Source organism: Emys orbicularis, chromosome 3 (assembly GCF_028017835.1).
Source record: "Emys orbicularis isolate rEmyOrb1 chromosome 3, rEmyOrb1.hap1, whole genome shotgun sequence".
NCBI classification, from domain to species: domain Eukaryota; kingdom Metazoa; phylum Chordata; order Testudines; family Emydidae; genus Emys; species Emys orbicularis.
The window spans coordinates 173,166,545-173,185,816 of NC_088685.1; the positions used below are offsets into that span (position 1 = coordinate 173,166,545).

Here is a 19,272-nt window from a genome sequence, read left to right on the forward strand (position 1 = left end):
TTATATAGCACTTTATATGTCAAAAGCACAGCTCCCATTCATTTCAGTTGCAGCTCTGAATGCTTAACATTTCTATAAATCAGACCTCCATGGTTTCAAGGTGGACACCCAGAAAATGAAGAACACACAATGACAATTAGTGGTCACCTGTTATAAGTTTGGTTTAAGGGACTTGTCCAGCATCACAAAGGAACTCTCTGGCAGAGGCAGGGACAGAATCCAGTTCTTCAGGGTGGAAGTCAACTGCCTTAATCATGAGACCCCCTTTTCTCTTCCTGCAATTCCCTGCATCATTCACTACACGCCTTCCAACTTCCATAACAAACAAAGCTGGGTCCTATAGACAACAGCCTCCTTCTCTATCTAACCCTGTTTCATTGCCTGAGCACAGTCTGTCTTATGCATTGACTAAGGCAGGTTTTCCACGGGGACAACAAAAGGCACATCCCTGCCAAAAAGACAATCCCCTGTGAAATTTCAAGTCCTTGCACCAAAGCGATCCTGAGACCCTGGATCTTATCAATTAAATAGTTATAAGAATGTCTTTAACATGGCAAAACAATGCATGTATTTTTGTCTTATCTCATTTTCAGAAATGGCTGAACCATTTTTGCTGAGATTTTCAAAAGTCACCCTGAAGTAGACGCCCAATATGGAAAATTTCAGGCTGAACAATTACAGTTTGGCAAAGTTGTAAGTAACTGAAAACAAGGTCTTATAAGGAAAATTGTCATATAGGCTTAAAAATAGGCGGCACTACCAGAACTGTCTAAAATAAGAAACCTGCTGTTCACTGGAGTTCTATTACAGTTTAATGATATCATTAGCTTACCTGATAAGAAAATGATGCAGTCCAACATCAAAACTTCTGGAAGAAAAACAATACAACATATTTTAAGTGCTCAGATACAAAAGTAATGAGTATTATAGAAACACTCAACCTCAAAATAATCAAATAAATTTAATTAACTACAATAAAATTACTTCTACATACTATGCATTGCAATGCCTAAGATAGACCAAAGAAGTATAACATACAATTTCATGTAATTTATGGAACAACATACATGAAATGTCAGATAATCATCTAGAGGAAAGACTTGAATTCAGTTATAGTCAAGTTTGAGAATTTCCATGACCCGATGTCTGTTCAATAAGGCAGTGCCACACAGGATGGTATAGTTCATGGAGAATATAAATCTAAGTCCTGGTGTTGACATTAATTTTTCTTTAGCCTTTTCATAACTAGTAGGTCTGTGTGCTTCATGTAGTAAAGAGCTGTAAATAAAGGCAGATCCTTTTACCTGAACTGCTACATAAAGCAACTACTCTTCTCCTCCTTCTCTAGGGCTGGTTTGTGCCATTCCAACAAAGCTGCACTAAAACAGCACAATCAGCCATGATGATTCCCTTGCACCTTAGATAGATGAGGTAGAATAATTTATAGAAGCCCCTATGCCACTCCCCTCACCCCCAGCCTGACTTATAGGGCAGGTGCCTGAGGAAAGTGTGCCTGGAGGGGATGCCCTGTATCCATCTGACATCTAGCTGATGAAATAACCCTATGGACTACTGGCAGCCAGTACAAGTTAGAACAGCACCAGGGACAAAAGCAGTGCCTGGAGACCCCAGGAATGAGCAGATATGTTTTCAGAGCCCCGGAAGCAAACCTCCCAGCTCGGGTAGACAGACTCAGGTTCATGCTACATTGCTAAAAATAGCTGTGTAGACTTTGCCACTCGGGCAGAAACTCCGGCTCTAAAGCCTAGGGAGGAGGAGGGGCCTCAGAGTCCGAGCTCCAGCACAAGCCACAGCTTCGAAGCGCTGTCTACTCAGCTATTTTTAGAGCACTACCACGAGCCCTGCTAACCCAAGTCTGTGGACCCGGGCTGGGATGCGTAGACATACAATGGTGGCTTAAAGCCATCTTTGTTCCCCTCTTCTGGATTTGCTCCAAAATACCCTTCAGCCAAATCTGGAGCATCCAGCCCATGAACTGTAGTTGACAAATCAATAAAACTGCAGGAAAATTAGTTATCTGAATTTTGAAAATCTACTTGGTATCTGCGTATACTTTTCTAAGGAATGTAGGAGATCTGCAATATATTCCCAGACCAGCTGGATGTAAATAATGGCACAGCTATACAAGTATTGTTTATGGGCTAGATTAAACCTTGTTATGAGCGGAGTTAAAACCTCATCGACATTGATGCATGAACACATCCTTCCTCATTTAATATAGTTGTAAGAGACAGTTAAGGGGCCACATCTAAAACAAGGCCTAACAGAACCTGTCCAGAAACTAGCACCGTGTGGGCAAAGGGTTCCACAGGTATTGTTCTAACCAGGTGGGTGGGCATGTCTATGGGCGAAAAAAGACAAGCTGGGAGGGAGGACAAGAGACAGAGAGACTGAAGCAGAGCAACAGTAGCCTGTAAGCAAGGTGTGACCCTAGCCAGAAGCCCAGAGAGAGATTCTTTCAGCCTGAGACTCTGACCAGAAGCTTGGACCCATCAGCTAAGAAACTGCTCCTTTTGTTCTTGGTTTCTCCTGGAGAAACAGGACTTTGTACATTCTTTGTAAATTACATCAAAGAAAATACCCGACTCCATCATCAATTTCTACTCCCAGCTGGAACAACCTACAAGGCCCCAAACTTTGACTAGCCACCTAGGTCAAAAAGGACAACATTATATATAAAGTCTTATTTCTGGTAAGGAACTTAGTTTGAGATGAAGGGTATGTCTGCACAGGGATAAAAAACCCACAACTGGCTCAGGTCAGCTGACTTCGGCTATCGGGGCTTGGGCTCTGGGGCTGAAAAACGGTTGTGTTTGGACTTGGTTTGAGCTAAGGTCTGGGACCCAGTGAGGATCAAAGGGCCCAGAGCTTGGGCTCCAGCCCAAGCCTGAATGTCTACACAGCAATTTTTAGTCCTGCATCCTGAGCCCCGCAAGCTCAGGTCAGCTGACCTGGACCAGCCACAGCTATGTCACAGGGTTTTTAACATACCCTAACTAGAAAGGCTTAAATTCTTTGCCATAAAATAATTGAAAGACCTTTTAAGCAATTAACTCTTGCTGTGCTACCTAATTCAAAACAACTGCTCACTCTAGCTGAGAACAACATGTCATTTTTTTTTAATATAACTAATGCTTGACATGACCCACTGAATATATGATTCAACCAGGGAAATCAGTGATGCTGTTATCAGTACCATCCCGACCGAGATACATATCAAGCTTTCAAAAAGTATAGAATTTTACATAAAACGGAATTACTTCTCATTGATTCAATGGGGAAAAAAAATCAAACTCCCATTCCCCCCATGTAGCTGCTATTAGCAATACTATTCTTGGAGTTTCTACCAAAGACTTGAGCATGAGCATCTTCAGTTTTATATCCCCACTCATGCTGCCTTTTCCTGAAAGCATTCCCCACCTTTTACTTTGTAAGGTAACATGAAGAGTATACTGTTACATTTCCAAATTCTTCCTGTTTGGACACACATCAAGATTTGCCTTCCACACTTCTCTGAAATTGTAATAGTTTTATGCAGTTATATTCTTCTATTTTAAATGGTGCATAACATGCATATTTAATTTTTCTGAAAGCCTTTGTGGCTAGGAGTAAAAACTAAGTATCCGTATTGGAGTTCAGGGGTGAGAAGAGCACTCTATGGCTCTGGAGAATCTCTCAACATGAGGTCACCAATTCAAAAACAGCCTGCGTTGCCAATAACCAGAGTTGTTATCATCTGATAACTCTTGGGTGTCCTATGTGAAAAAAGCTGAAATGTCAGTCTAGTTTCAAGTGGGTAGAGATATGCATCATAAAACTGCCACCACTTTTGACACTGAATAGTCCCCATATTGGAAGTCTCAAGACAGAGGACAAGGATAGGTACGGGCATGGAGACTGAACTGTCCTCACACTCCTAGATGTGTCCCATCCAGAACAAGGTTAAGGCACAGAGGCGGGAAGACTGCTGTTGACTTCTGTTGTACCTATTCTATGGATAAACTGGATGACTTTTAGCTTCCAATAGTCTCAAGGCAACACTTTTCACAATAATAACGTGTATGGTGTTTAAAAAATATAGAACAGACACAACTCAACTTTGTTTTGTATAACCTCTCTCCTGTTGAGAGAGTTTACAGGTTTTATAAAATAGTTGCAAAGTTAAAATGAAAAATGAAAGCACAGGAAGACAGTAATTATTTATTACAAAAATTGGAAAGGGAGAAAAAAGAAGAGTCAGAACTTCAACTGGTGTAAATCAGCATAGATCCACGGGCCTTTGTAACCTTAATTTTGATCTTATTACACTGGTATAATTCCACTGACTACAGCAGAGTCTGAATTCACACCAATGTAAAGCAGGAGCAACTCTACCACAGTTAATGGAATTATACCACTGTAAGTAAGATCAGAATCCAGGCACTGTTTGAAAATGTGGCCCTGTACATTTTTGAACACGTAAGAAAATGGATAGCAAAGTTCTACACATCCAAAAGCCTGAAGCGCTGGGATTTGGGGAGGCTGGCTTATGACAAAAATCTATCACTGATACATGTTGCTGTTCATATATATTTTTAAAATACTACGTATGTTTGCCTGGTTCACATCTGAAACAAACCAACCTGACTTCACAATAAAACAGCAAGGGAAACACACACAGTGTACCGGACGCTCCCCGGGTTACACAAGACCCGATTTACGCAAATTCACACTTCCGGAAAAAGTTCCATAAGCCAGAAATAGGATTTTCGAGTTGGGGAAATTTTTGCGTATCGTACGGGTATACGTTTCCGACTTACACAAAATTCGAGTTAGGCAAGGCTTTCCGGAATGGAACTATTGCGTAAGTCGGGGGGCGTCTGTATGCAATTACTTGTCAATGCCCACAAATTAAATGGGAAAAAGAGGAAAATAAGAAGACTATATAACAGTTCTTCAGTTTAATATTTGGCAAAAGTGAGGTAACTTCTGTAAATCACAAGGAGAGAATAAGTAATCATACTGTTCTGAATTAATGATATTATAATCATTCTTGTTCAACACTACTTGAATCTAGCAATCAGACATGATACCATATGCAATAATAAGCCCATGGTGCACAACATGGATGCACTGCAAGCCACCATATATGACAATGTAATAATTGTTTCCATCCTGAGAGAACCGCACCCACAGCCTGTTGACGGCGGTAACATAATTTGCTATAAACTTCATTTAACCCTCTAATAGAGACCTAGGAGGGCCAGGTGGCCGAGTGTGCATCCAGTTTCCAGTATCACACCTTCCAGCAGGAAAGGCTTTCAGTCCAGTTCCTAATCCTTGTATGGGGCTTAGCTTCACCTCAGGGTTTTTATCATCCTTACCCTCTCCTTACTAGAGGGGGAGTGCGGTGGAAATGAAGCTTATGCCCCTCCTGCAACAAAGGCAGTTGGTAGGGGAGTCTGGGCCTTCCCACGCCACTGGGCTCCAACCCAGGGCCCTATGAGAGCCAGTGTCGGCACTCTGGAGTGCCTTGGCATTGCCTCCCTGGGTCACTTCTTACCGTCCATCTCCAAGTCCAATATAGGAAAAGAAAAAAGAAAAGAAAACCTTCAGCCCCAACCAGGCTCAGCAGGCAGTCTTCTCCCTCACAGGAAGGCTTCTTCAGCACGCTTGTTCAGGAGCCCTCACGGTAGGTCTGTCTTCCTCCCCAGCCTTTCCCTTCTAAGCTGAGTTACTTCCTCTTAAGCTTCCTCTCCAGCTAGAGCGCACTCGGCAGGTCTGGAGAGACGGGGCTATGAGGGCCCAGTATTGTCTTTTAATCCCTTTGGGCACAGTGTGGGGTTTGTACACCCCATCACACACCCCTTCACTGCCGCACTTTTGTCAGAATTTTTTGAAGTTTCCACTGGGATTCTTGACACTTCCAGGTATGTCCCAGTTACATGACCCCAGCACTGCCACTGTATTTTGGATCATGTACACAGAACACAACACACCAGAAATGAGCTTTTGAAAGAAAGGTTTTAATTAAACTATAAGAAAAATTCCCACAGTAAGATAAATACTCTAATATTGTCCTATCTATAATATTCTATATACTGCTCAATGTTACTATGCTACTTGTATTCAATACCATGGTATATTCTTTTGATTTTTAGAAGAGTTCTGGGTGTGAATCCCTGCTCATTAAAAGGATAACAGATGTCCTTCAAATGGGTCACAATCTTGCCCAATCAGTGGAAGAAAAGACAAATAGAGATGTGGTTGTTTCCATTTCATAGTCATCTTATTCACTGAAGATGATTTGATTGCTATTTTCTTCATCTTAATTTATTTAATGCAATATATATGAGGAACAGCAGGTACAAAGCACGTTCCATACAGTTTTAATGCTGTTTTAATAAATAAGTTCTATCTACCGCTCTATTGCAATAAATGATTATAGTTATAATCCTTAACAGTCTAGGCTCTCTCTTGGTAATATAATAAACTAAAACTTAGAACTGGCCAGCAGCCTGTTTGTGCAACACTGACAAGAACTTTAAAACAGTTAGCAAAATGGAATCCTTGAAATCTCTAATTATTTGCAAATATGTATTTCTATCTTCAAGATATTTTAAAAATTTAAAAATTAATTTCTGCTTTGAAAGCTAAAGCTGCAGAACATTAAGCTGCCTACAAATGTGCATTCAGCACAGAGTTAAATAAAATCTTCATATGCAGAAGAGACGGGGAAAAGTAGGAATGCACTTATATAGGAAGCTAAACTTCAAATTGGAAGCATTAGCACATTTAGTGAAAAAGCCATGCTGCCAATTCTCAGAAAAAAACAGACAATTTTCCGTATCTAAAAGCCAAACACATGCAAAACTAGGATTAAGTTTCCATTTATGGTGCAGTCAGCCGCGAGCCTCTATTGTGCCATGGATACTTTTAACTTACTTTTGATGGTTCTATTTCATTTGTAGAAATCCCTTCTAGACTTTTTTTTTATTTTGAAAGTATACTCAGTTTGATTCAGTACTTGTATAACTTGCCTTTCACTAAAATACTGTGCATCTTACCTGTTGAATTATATTTGCTTATTACAGGCCAAATCCTCATCTAATGTAAATCAATATAGCTCTGTTAACTTCAGTGGAATTATGCTGATTTATGCCAGCAGAGGATCTGACCCTATTTTTTTGTTTTCCTACTACAATGTGTTACAGTTCTAGCGTGTTCATTATTTGTATTGCTGTAGTGCATAGGAATCCCAGTCATAGACCAGAACTCCACTGTACGAGGCTGAGAACCCAATCTCACAAAGAAATACTGGGAGATGATGAGCACCTAGAGTTCCATTGACTGTCAGAGAATTGGGTTATCAGTCACTGCAGCTCTAGGCAATGGAAACTGGGGGTGCCGAGCACCACTCTGGATCATGCCAATTGTGACAGGCCCAATTTCAAACTGTTAGAATAATAAACTAAATTTCAATAACAGATCCTTTAGCAGGATGATTGCATTACTCGCATGAACAAACCCTGGATTCTTATGCTATATTTTTCAAAACACCTCTCTCTTGTTGAGAAACTACTTCAATGTGCTGTGAAAGAAGGATCACTAAATAATCATTTTCAATCAATTTCTCCCTATCACTGATGAGCTAGATGCTATTCCTGGAAACAAAATAAAAACGAGGTGCAAGCATAGCACATCTGGGAAGGGTTTGGCCAACCATAGTCTTCAACAAAGATGTCCATTATGATCAGAACAAATACAATCATTATGCAAATCTTTTCCATGGGCTGAATATGTCACACAAAGATAAACAAAGAAGCATGGCCTGACTCTTCTCACTTACCCCCGTGTAAAAACAGGGAGTAACTCCAGTGAAAGCAATAGCGTTACACTGGTGGAAGTTAGATCAGATCGACTATAGTCTCATGAATGAGAAATAGTTACTTTCATCATGGGTGAGCTGCCTCAATACCATCTACTCATGTGCATGGTCTGGGTTCTGACACTTCTGATGGCCTTGAGCACTTCTTGATAGCTTTTGTTGTTAATGCCACTGAACATCCTCGGGTGATGGGGCAGAGGGCAGATGCCTGATCTTCTCATTCTAAAATGTGAAAAATCTATTTCTCTGCTCAAATGGCAGAACAAATGAATCATAAGGTCTCCATGGAATTGCAGTCTGAAAAGTGGTTCTTACTCAAACCTACTCTCAGGCTGTCCTGCTATAATGTGCTACATGAGGGAAATATGAAAACACAGAAGACTGCTCATTTTCTTGTACTGAGATTACAATAAATCTTAGGAACTGACCTAAGACTGGCAAAGTATCCAGAACTCTCATTGACCTCAACAGGAATTGCAGATGCTCAGCACATCTGAATATTAGGCCATATGTTTGGAAAATAAAGATACAGATGATGGGAGGGGGAGGGCATACATTCCCCTTATGTTAATGGATACCGTGTACACGTTGAATGCTTTTGAGAATTATTCAAGAATCCCTTATTCCTGTAATAGCATTACCTGTGAATGATAAACTGCATATTCAGTAACTATGTAGATTCTGACCTAAGAGCTAGGATTGTGCACTTGACTTCTCAAACAAATTTCAACATGCTTTTTTCAAAAGCAGACATTTTTTGCTTGCCTGAGCCAGTTCGGTGTATGTCTTATGAACCATTTTCCAGCAGCTTCTGCACACAGACAATAAAAACACAGGCAGCCCTTTGCATGCAGAGGAGCATGCCATTATTTTAATTTTTGGTGTGATTTAAAATAAAATAGGGGCAGGTGGTTGAGTTGTCATTTGTAAAAAGGGCTCAAAATTTAGTTATAAGTGTTGGCAGGTAGGAAACTATGTAACATGTGTTAGGGAATACACTTCCATGGAGTTGTGTGGTATTTTAGCCAGGAGTCTCCCACTAGACCTTAACAACAGTTGTACAGCCTCTGCCTCATAAGTGTTAAATGGAAAGCTGTAAATTCTACAGAGAGGAACAGATTTCAAATGTAACATTATCCCATATTTTACTAGAGCAATCTTAATCCTCATGTAATCAGGCACAACTCCATTTAATTCGATGGAGCTAGTTACCATTTACGGCAGTGGTGAATTTGGCCAGTTGATTAGTTAGCATGTAACATATCAATATTTTTCTCCCCTTCTGTGCATTCCACTTCTCCTAGCAACTTCACCAGCCCTCCCATTCATGACATTTCAACAGCTGATTCCCCCACCCCATCCCGCCATTGTAAATGTGGGTAAAACAATGCAGCTCTTCTTGCACACTAGAAATCCCAACTAATTCACCTAGACTCAGAGGAATCAGGTTCAGTTTAATAGAAAGGCAACATCTGCACAACCAGCTATGGTACATTTCCATAAACAGAATGTGTTTTTGAGACTAAATCTGGCATTCTGCCAGCTTTGTTGCTGACTAAGAGCCTCTCCACACAGAATAATTTGCATTGGCACCTGAAGTTTATTGAACTATAGCTGTTCTCAGTGAGACATTGCTTGTAATAGATTGTTTCTCTTTTCCTCTTTCTCAGGGAGTGTCTTGTGGCAGTGATGCCCAACAGGCAACACAAACAAGAAAAATTCCTTGACTGAAAGATGGATTTAGCACTTCTAAACTCCTTTTTCTTGCTTCTTCTAGTTTTGCTAATTTCCCTTGCTATGCTGCCTCTGGCAATCTTCTAATTGGTAATCCCTGAAGAATGAAAGTTTCCAAAACATGAATAATTACAAAATTCTAATAATGTGCAATGTCAGTTGGGAACATATAATTTAGGGGCTTGTCTGCAGAAATAGATGACTGTGAGAAAAGCAGATAATAAACCGGGATAGGACTTTGTTGTTGTCTGTTTAGTATCCTAATGAATGGATTCGAAAAAACACTGGTAGAGCAGGCACTCCTGGAAGGGAGGGGAGTATATTTAAAGTAAATACTATAAATATTAAAAAGTAATGAGCTCCGCCAATTTATTTTATCATTATTAAATATAATTCTCAGACACCTAGAATTTTAAAGGTACTTTTGCCTATTACCTATATGAAATTAGAGATCTTTCCCCCCCCCCCCCCCCCACAGATGTGCAACAAGGATTCAGATGTGAGACCTAAAACTTCACTGCAGATCTCATCTGTCCAGTCACATATGGCATGGGTATACCTAAATAATACTTAAATCAACAATGATAAATTATTTATAAAGCACCTGCCATCTCTGCTAAGGCATTTGCACAGTGTAACAATGATGATTACATCATAAAATATATAATATAAAAGCCAAATGAGATAAAGAGAGCCAAATAAGCCAGCATAATTATAAAGCTAAGATAGTATATTATTTGCTGGCAGTCTTTACAATAAAAAAATAGCTCTGAAATATGTGTTTCGAGTCACTGGTTAAAACTGGTGAGGCATCAGATGATGCAGATAAACTCATGTGAATCCAAACACACACCGTAATCTTCAACAAGCATTTATCTAAATACAAGAATTATGTATTCAAATCCAATCTTTACTAAGAACACTGAAGCCAATAGAACTCCTCACAGAGAGCTGTGCTGGCAGATCTCAGCACAGGCTTGGAACCTATTGGAGCTTCTACTTTTTATACAGTCTTTACTCAGGCAAAACTCCCATTGAATGTTGCCTAAGAATGGATTTTAAGATCTAGTTCATCGATCCTTGGTTATAGAATATGTAGTATAGGAAAAAAATCACAGCTGATCTGTTATGCTTATCATGCTGTTCTAATAATCTCATTTTCAGAGCCAGCAGGACAATCCCATTGTTATACCTTTGTCCAGAGCCTAGCACAAAGGGGCCTTGAGATACTATCGCAAGTAATAACAACACAAGTTCTTTTGTCCTAGTCAGAAGAGAAATTTTCCAGACTTTACCACAAATATTTAAAAATGAAAGAAAACATGATTCAACAAGGTGAGAAAATTCCTGCTCCAGGGAATTCACTGTACTTCTAAACATCACGATCTTAAAAGTCAGCTTGAGCCTAGATCTCTAGCTTCAGTGGAGTGTGTCTTTTCTCTGCAAGTGGTGATCCCAATGCTTAAGCAATCTGCAATGCAGCAAACTCTGGTACTGGCTGCCTTCTTTTACAGTAAATGTAACCATAAGGGAAAGAAAAATATAAAGACTGCCCAAAGCTTTTATCTCATGTCCTTATCAAGCAATTTCTTGTTATCATCATAATAAATAGGACTTTGAATACATAAGGACAACCTTATCATATTCCCTGACCCATGCTCAAGGATTTACTGGAGTTTCAGCACTTCAGTTTCCTGGTAAACCCTTCTATTTAGAACTTCCCTGAGTGATTTAGCAATGCCATCATTCAGTTCTGCTGTGTTCAATATTAGAAAGCTTTCTCCTACAATAAAGTTGTCTTGTGGTTTCCCATGTCCACAGAGCAACCAAAATTTCTCCTTTATTAAATTATGAAATTTTCAGGTATTCTTGATTCCTGGAGTTCACTGCTCCGAAGAATGCTGTTCAGTGCTGTATGATTCTTTAGGCCACAATGTTGCAAACTTTGATGCACATGCTTAACTTTACACATGCGAGTAGTTCCACTGAGTTCAGTGCCGGAACACTGCAATTCACCCCGACTTTTCTCCTTGCAGATAAGCATTCCCTGAAATGGAGTCACAGCCAGAAGCTGGGGCTTTTAATAGCAAGGTGGTGGGAACCCGGGTGAAATACTGTCCTCAACTGAAGTCAATGGCAAACCTCCTGACTCTAGGCATGTGGTATTCTGGGAGATGTAGCTCAGTAACTAAGTAGTCATTTTGATGCAGGCATGTTAATTTGTGATTGGGTCAACTGATATGATTTATATTTTTAAAACTAAAATACCAGGACGAGTTATCTGATTAGCTGCACCATATGTGATTAAGTGATTTTATATTGTCATTTTGATGAAGAGGAAGATTTTAATTATTTTGAGTGGAAAATCATTATCTGCACCATATGTGATTAAGTGATTTTATATTGTCATTTTGATGAAGAGAAAGTTTTTAATTATTTTGAGTGGAAAATCATTACCGATCTCCTCCTACAAAGGAAGAGGGATCAGCTAAACATCCCAGACAAAAATCTCTCAGCAAGATTTAGTCACTGCTGGAGGTGGCAGAAGAGTAGACAGAAAACTGGCTCAACTAATGAGTTTTATACTACAAGTTTACCTGCTTGTTTATGATACATTTTTGCAGATGACTTCTTATACTGAGTAGACGTTTCGCTTTTGAATTTTGCGAACCTTTATATAATCTCTTAAAACAAAGGTAACTTTAGTTTCAACTTCCCTGGTTCTTCAGAAAATTACCCCAAGCTTTCCAAGGGAGTGGATGAAATCCTGGCCCCACTGATGTCAAGGACAAAACTCCCATTGACTTCAGTGGAGCCTTGATTTCACTCTGTTCCTTTTGTAAGGCGCTCCCAATGCTTGTCAGATTGTCTTGACTGAGCCCTCTCCTTTCCAATAGAGGGGTTTATTAAAAGCTGTTAGCCATTTTCAACATATTGTTGCCCCTTTTTGATCCAAGTGGCTAGTCAAAGTTCAGGATTCTGGGCATGTTCCAGTTGGAAATAGAAACTGATAGAGTCTGGTATTTTCTTTAATGCAACCTTGTTTATTAACATGTACAAAGGCCTGCTCTTCTGAACACAGGAGGAACCAAAAACAAAAGGAGCAATGTCTTAGCTTACAGCCCTGAGCCTCTTTAGCCAACATCAGACCTCAAAGCTCTCCCTCTAGCTTCTTCCCAGGTCATACTGTGCTCACAGGCTACTGCTTGGCTTTCTTGGTTTTGGCTTTTGCCTCCCTCGCTGTTCTTCACATGTGCATGCACACACATCAATACTCAACAAAATCCCTCCACTCAGTCCAACCTCTCAGCATATGACCACTGAGAAGAGACAGAGCCTAAGGGTAGTAAGTCTCAGAGCCCGGATCTACAGACTCAGAATCACTCATCGGCACTAAAAACAACTCTGTAGACATTCGGGCTCAGACTGGAACTTGGGTTCTGAAACTCCAGCCCAAGCCACAACATCCATACATCTGTTTTTAGTGTGAGCCCATGTCTGTAGACCCAGGCTCTGAGACTTGCTGCTGCTGGTTTTAAAATGCAATGTAGATATACTTTCGGACTCCTTGGGGGAGCAGGGATTGAAGCAACAGGAAAGTCACATCCATGCAGAGCCAGTGACAAATAACTTCACTGTGATGAATGAGCTCCAAGGAGGTGTCAAGTTGCAGGTGGTCTTTGGAATCTCCACATGTAGTTTCTACTGGGCTGGGGTTACTGGTGAATAAAGCCCATTGATTTCAAGTGACAGTAACAAAGCAGCAGCCACAAGCAAATAATTACAATAATTATGCAGTTTGGAGTTGAGCGGCATTAGGGGCTTCATTATTACTTCTTTTTACATTCCAAAGAGATAAATAATAGATTTTTCTCTAGTGAAGAGATTTAATGAGCCTTTCAAAGCTTTAATATAATCAGCAAGTTAAGCTGTACTGTAGGTAGGAAGAACTGGCATACACACTAATTTAATTGACGTCAAAAGCAGTTAACTTTACTGTCTATGTCAATGAGAATGACTAACCAGAGCAGAACAAAAATGGCTTTCATTTACTCAAGTGACACAGTGGCTCAAAATAATGCTTTACATAGGAGAGCTAGGTTATAAAATTTGATAATAGTTAATGAAAAATGCAGCAGATAAGAAATCAGAAAAAATAATATTGTTTTCATTCTACTTAGAAACAAGTCACTGTACTTTCAAAACATTGTACTAATTCTGTGACTAAATCTCCTATGCAATTTTAGGTACACAGATTGAGTATTTTGATACTGACAAGCTAAGTTAATATTTGAAAGCTGTATTTATTTCACACTATCCACGTACACCCACATGCTGAGGAACTGTAATTTCATAAAACTAACCTTTTTCTTTTTACGTTCTTTTCAAGGCTTAGTCACATATGAAAAGATCCAGTAATGGTTAATGGAACTGGAAAACCCTTAATACAAGGCTATAATAATACCATCCTTGCTCACCTTCTTCACACACATCAGCTCAATGGGATTTGCTGGCATGAGTAAGATGAGCAGAATTTGGTCTCATGTCCTAGTCTCACTGAAAACTTCTGAGTGCTACTTGAATCAGTCCTAGTTAAGAAACAATCTCTTAAAATGTATTTTGCATAAGCACATTCCAGTCAACAAAATAGTATTTAAATGGATGTATAACCTTGAATAAGATGGAGATCGCATCACAGTAGAACTTACATAGCATCTAATGTTTCTTCGGTCTGCAGTCTGAGCTCTGGGACCCTCCCACCTTGCAGGGTCCTAAAGCCCAGGCTACTACATGAGCCCAAATGTCTACACCACAATTAAACAGCCCCTCAGCCCGAGCCCAGATCAGCTGGCACAGGCCAGCTGTGGGTTTTTAATTGCAGTGTAGACATATCCACTCTGACTGAAGTAGTTATTAAATGATGCACTGTAAATGTATTGGGACAAATGATCATAGTCCATCTATGGATCTGCATTCTTCACAACAGCTTTACATATGTTAATTGTTTTCTTTAATCTGACTATCTGTGCTATAATATTTTATACTATGGAAAGTTATTCCTTCTGGTATATATGTAAATTACTAGTTATAAAGGCAGGCACTCACCCCTGGTGGGCCCCCTGACAGTCAGGTTGCAGAACCCCAGTTGTGTGTCTGCCTCAGTTCCCCTTTCTGTGGTTTCACTAAGTCCAATGAGGTTTACATATATTGAACTGTACTCCTTCAGGAGTCTAGTTTATTGAATCCAAAGGCAGAACATTTTACACAAATAAACTTTCTCCCTGGAGTCCTAGCTGTGTAGGGGGCAGGGCAAAGAAGGGAAAGAGGACCAAGTTAACCTTTGTCTATCAATCCCCCTTAAGTCCATCTACCACCTTGCTACTGAGGCCGTCTTGTCCTAGAATCATCTTCTGGACTCAGGACCTCTTGTCATCAGCTGGGGAAGGGTTCTGCATCTGTGTTCAAGGTCCCTGCAGAGTTCAAACCACAGCAACCCTTCAGCAGAACAGCACATACTTCCTTTGTGATCTGGAGCTCCTGCTGCTACCTGGTGAGGTCCTCCTGCTGGGACCAAACAAACCCATACTTCCTTCAGCAGAACAGTTTCGCTAGGGATTGTCATTCACAGCTTTCTTCCCTTTCGGAGTCTCTTCTTTGGATACCTTTCCGGTGAGCTGCCTCAACAGCTGCCCTGAGAAGCCCTCTCCCCTTAGGAGCTCTCTCTGTCTCCTTAGCATAGTCTGTCATAGGTAGGCTAGGTGTCCGACCCTCTCAGGGGCCAGCCCCCATAACATTAGTTTTGTAATATTATTGCTCTGTAGCAATTCTGGGTTTTTTTCCACAGAGTTATTACAGACAAGAGGCAGACTTTTTTTTATTTCCAAAAGAATTTCCTTTAAAATAAAAACGGTAGAATATGGATGAGTATTCAATATTTTGAATATCAATGAGTGCTAATGAGTGATTCTGATACTTAAATATTTTTTAAAACTCAACTAATTCAAGATAACCATCCCGGCAACATTCTGTCTAATTATTATTTAGCAGTCTTCCAACTGAATAGACACCTTATATCAAGCTTTTCATTTTTTAATGAAAGCTCACTCAATATTGAACTAGCTGCAATGACATGCAGATTGTTTTCTTGAGAGATTCTAACTTGTAGGCTTCATTTCCTTTACCATTTTAAAAGTTCCATGGGCCACCAACAAATTTCAACATTCCACCATCTACTTCATTCTAATGTATAAATATTGACTTGATTTAACTGGTAGGGTTTTTGTTCGTTTTTTTACATTTTCTAGCTAATTCACTGCCTTCTGAAAAGAAGGTAACAATCGTCATGTCCATAATGACTATCATCCTGCAAAGAAACGCGTGATATGCATTGAGAAATAAGGTGAAACTCTGGCCCCAGTGAATGCATGGCAGTTTTCCATTACTTTAACGGGGTCAAGATTTCATTCCATTTATTCTTCCTTCTAGAAAAAACAATGTTTTTGAGATAGGATTTATAGTAGGAGGGAGGGAAAGAGAAATGATGGAATGGTTCTGTCCTCAGCACACTACACATTTTAAAAATGGTAAATTTGTTTAATAACTTGGCTGAAAGCCTAAAATCCTATTCAATATAAAATAAATAGCAACCTGAACTTACTAAATTCATGGTTAGATTATACAATTCACTTTTTCAGTGCATGTCCTTAATGCATTTCATCAGATATTAAAACACATACTCTCTTCGCTAATGGAGTGATGCACTGTAACTTGAAGGGTTACATTTCTGCCTCCAAGATGATAACAGCATAATGGAAGTTTGTCTCCATCCTACCTCAGTAATCACTGTAAATGAGCTGAAAATCTCAAATGCTACGGAAAAGAAATGGATCTCAAGAGAGAGGAATAATACCTGTCTCAAAAGGAATAAAAATTAATTGTTGCTCTTCCCTGAGCCAAACTTCTCCCATGAGTCAATTATGGTTCTTAAAAGGTCTTTCCAATTTCATTTAATGTTTAATTAGCAAATGGTACAATATAGACTAGGAGTAATATTTTCAAATCCACCTAAGGGCCAGATTTTTAAAAGGCATGTACGTGCTTAATGCCAATTGATTTTAATGGGAATTTGGTGCCTAAATACTTTTAAAAATCTGGCCCAAAGTGACAAAGTCACTTTTGAAAATGGGATTTTAACTGTTAAGTCACTTAGGTATTTTTGACCCTAGGTTTCCTTTGCCTTTGAAGATACTACTCTCTTCACTGCCTTCCTAACACAGCTGATGTGAATGGAATCCAGAAGTTCACTATTCAACACCAGGAACAAACCCAACAGCTGCCTGTCTCAAAGAGCTCTAACAAGCTAGCACACATGTGGAACAAGCCTCCTCACCACCCAGATAATTTGTGGTCAGGTTACAGAAGGATTTGACATTCAGTTCTGCTGTCATCTTGAACCAAACCAGCAGGTATTGATATGTTCCTCAGGAAACTCAATGGGAAGGAAACAACTGAGTCTCTAGCACCTTCAAAGCAAATACTGACACTCCTAAAAGCCTAAACCAATCTAACAAAAAACAACAACAAAAACCCCTATAATTTGCATGCCGGCATATCATAATCTCAGAACAAATTTCAGAAACAGCAGATGTGGTACATTTCTTTCTTTATGACATCCTATTATAGTGTAACCCTTCTGCCAGGTGGTTAATGTCAGCAAAAAGGGCCAGTTTCAATATATCTAGAGTCCCTCTTGACAAATAACTAAACTGGATTGAGTCCCCATAGAAAAATTAACATAGCTTCAACAGGCAGAACTTCCATACTTGCAAGCACCCCGAAACTGTACAAACAAGAAAATCATTATAGGAGAAAGAGAACACAGTCAAACTTGGGAAAACACAGCAACAGAATACATATGAACATAAACAGTAAAACGCCCCCCAGTCCCCTTTCCAGTAACTTTGGTAGTAATCTGTCCAACTCCCTATCCATCTGCCAGTGCATGTCCCACAGGTGACAGTCCGTTGGCCAGCCCACCTCATCTGTCCACCGAAGCCCACTTATGGTTTGGATCAGCAGGCTGCCATAATCCAAGTACCTCTTTGCAAATCTGTCTCCATTCCCAAGGGACCTAGGCTGGTTCACCCGGAGGGATCATCATCTAAGCCAGTTTGTTACTTAGCGTTAAGTTGATGGATAGGCAGGACCCCACGAGAGCCCACTCAGCTCTGCTGCTGTCCTCTGCATTATCTCTCGCAGTGAAGTCCCCCCAGAAGGGAAGCCAAGAGCACTTAGGACCTTTAAGCAGAGTCCAAGCTGCTTGGAAATGAGCTCTTTGCCACAAGCTAAGAGCTACTTCCTTTTTCTGAGCCTCTCTGGGGGCCTACAACCCCTCAAAATCCAAGTTCATGAGTTATGGTGACTCCTCACTAGAGGATTGTTGGTAGGCAGCCTATGCAGTTGAAGGTCTCTATGGCACCACTTTTCCCTTTCAGCAACACAGGATGTAAAGAGCTCTTTCCTCACGAGCTTCTGGACATTGGTCTTACAATAGAAACAATTTTCAAAACTGCAGGCATCTTAAAAAAAAACCCACCTGCATTCTTTAAACATATCCTGATGAACTACAAGTACATGCAAAAACAAGGTCTCCTTGGAAAACTGTTTTTTCATATATAGTTTATACAACTGATCTCAGGTCCAATTCTTTCTCTCTCTCTCTCTCTCATATACTCACACCCCTTATTGACTTCAGTGCATGTGTGCACAAGTGAGGGCTTAATGTGGCTCTTAGACTTTAAAGTATTTGGGTTTGTTCCCTCTCGAATTGGTAATATCTATTTCTTGTATTTATGGATTTCAAACACAATCTCCCTTTAATTGATGGATTAATTACTAAAACTAGAACATTTCAGCATTGTAGAGAAATTCTTTCTAATTCAAGGTTGCTTTGTAAGTAGCCCTTTGCTACGTTTAAGGGATCATCTAATAGATTGGAATTTTTGGTGCACAGGTAGTTCTGAGGTGAACACTTTGTTAAATGAGAGGAGTGAGGATTCACTCATTTCAGCAGGACAGAAATTCAAAACCATTCTATATAATTATAAAACAGTTTTACAAATGCAGCATCTGTAATAAACTGGAAAACTTTCACCATTAGCCTTTGGCCATCAAAGACTAGAAACAGCCTGAAAATGACATTCATAATCTGTGGAGAACAGGGAAGGAAGCACAAACTTGTCTTGCCTTTTCTCATCTTTCACTATTAGCTGCTGGTTAAGTCCCATTGAAGGGAAGGGATTTCAGAACAGAGGGCCAGAATTAAAGGAAATTACCCAGAAATATCTGATCTTCTTGGAGAAAGCTGCTAGACCATTTATAGGGGTTCAAACATTGATTTTCTATTCAAAACAAGTAAATTTTGTACAGTATGTCTCTTGAGAGTCCCACAGGAAATCCTCTCCCAAGTCAAAAGACAGCAGCACAGCTGCTAATATAGTCTTTGGGATGCAGCTGCAAATGCTGCCCCAATGCTCCCTTACAAAGTGGGTGGGGTTGGTGGGCAGATCCTAAATATGCTGGTCATATTCTCACCCCTCCCCCAATCTCTTTCCCATATTGCCACAGGAGGTGCGGCATTCTCCTATGCA

The 19,272-nt window shown here is 39.9% G+C and overlaps 1 protein-coding gene across 4 annotated transcripts in view; it reads right to left on the reverse strand.

The window, feature by feature from the left end:
- The window catches only part of HHAT (hedgehog acyltransferase), a 345,313-nt gene that overhangs the window by 228,885 nt on the left and 97,156 nt on the right, over positions 1 to 19,272 (reverse strand). For all 4 annotated transcript variants that reach the window (XM_065401658.1, XM_065401657.1, XM_065401656.1 and 1 more), the window contains one exon: positions 833 to 868. In XM_065401658.1, the coding sequence (XP_065257730.1) occupies positions 833 to 868 (36 nt within the window). The remainder of the gene's footprint in view (positions 1 to 832; positions 869 to 19,272) is intronic.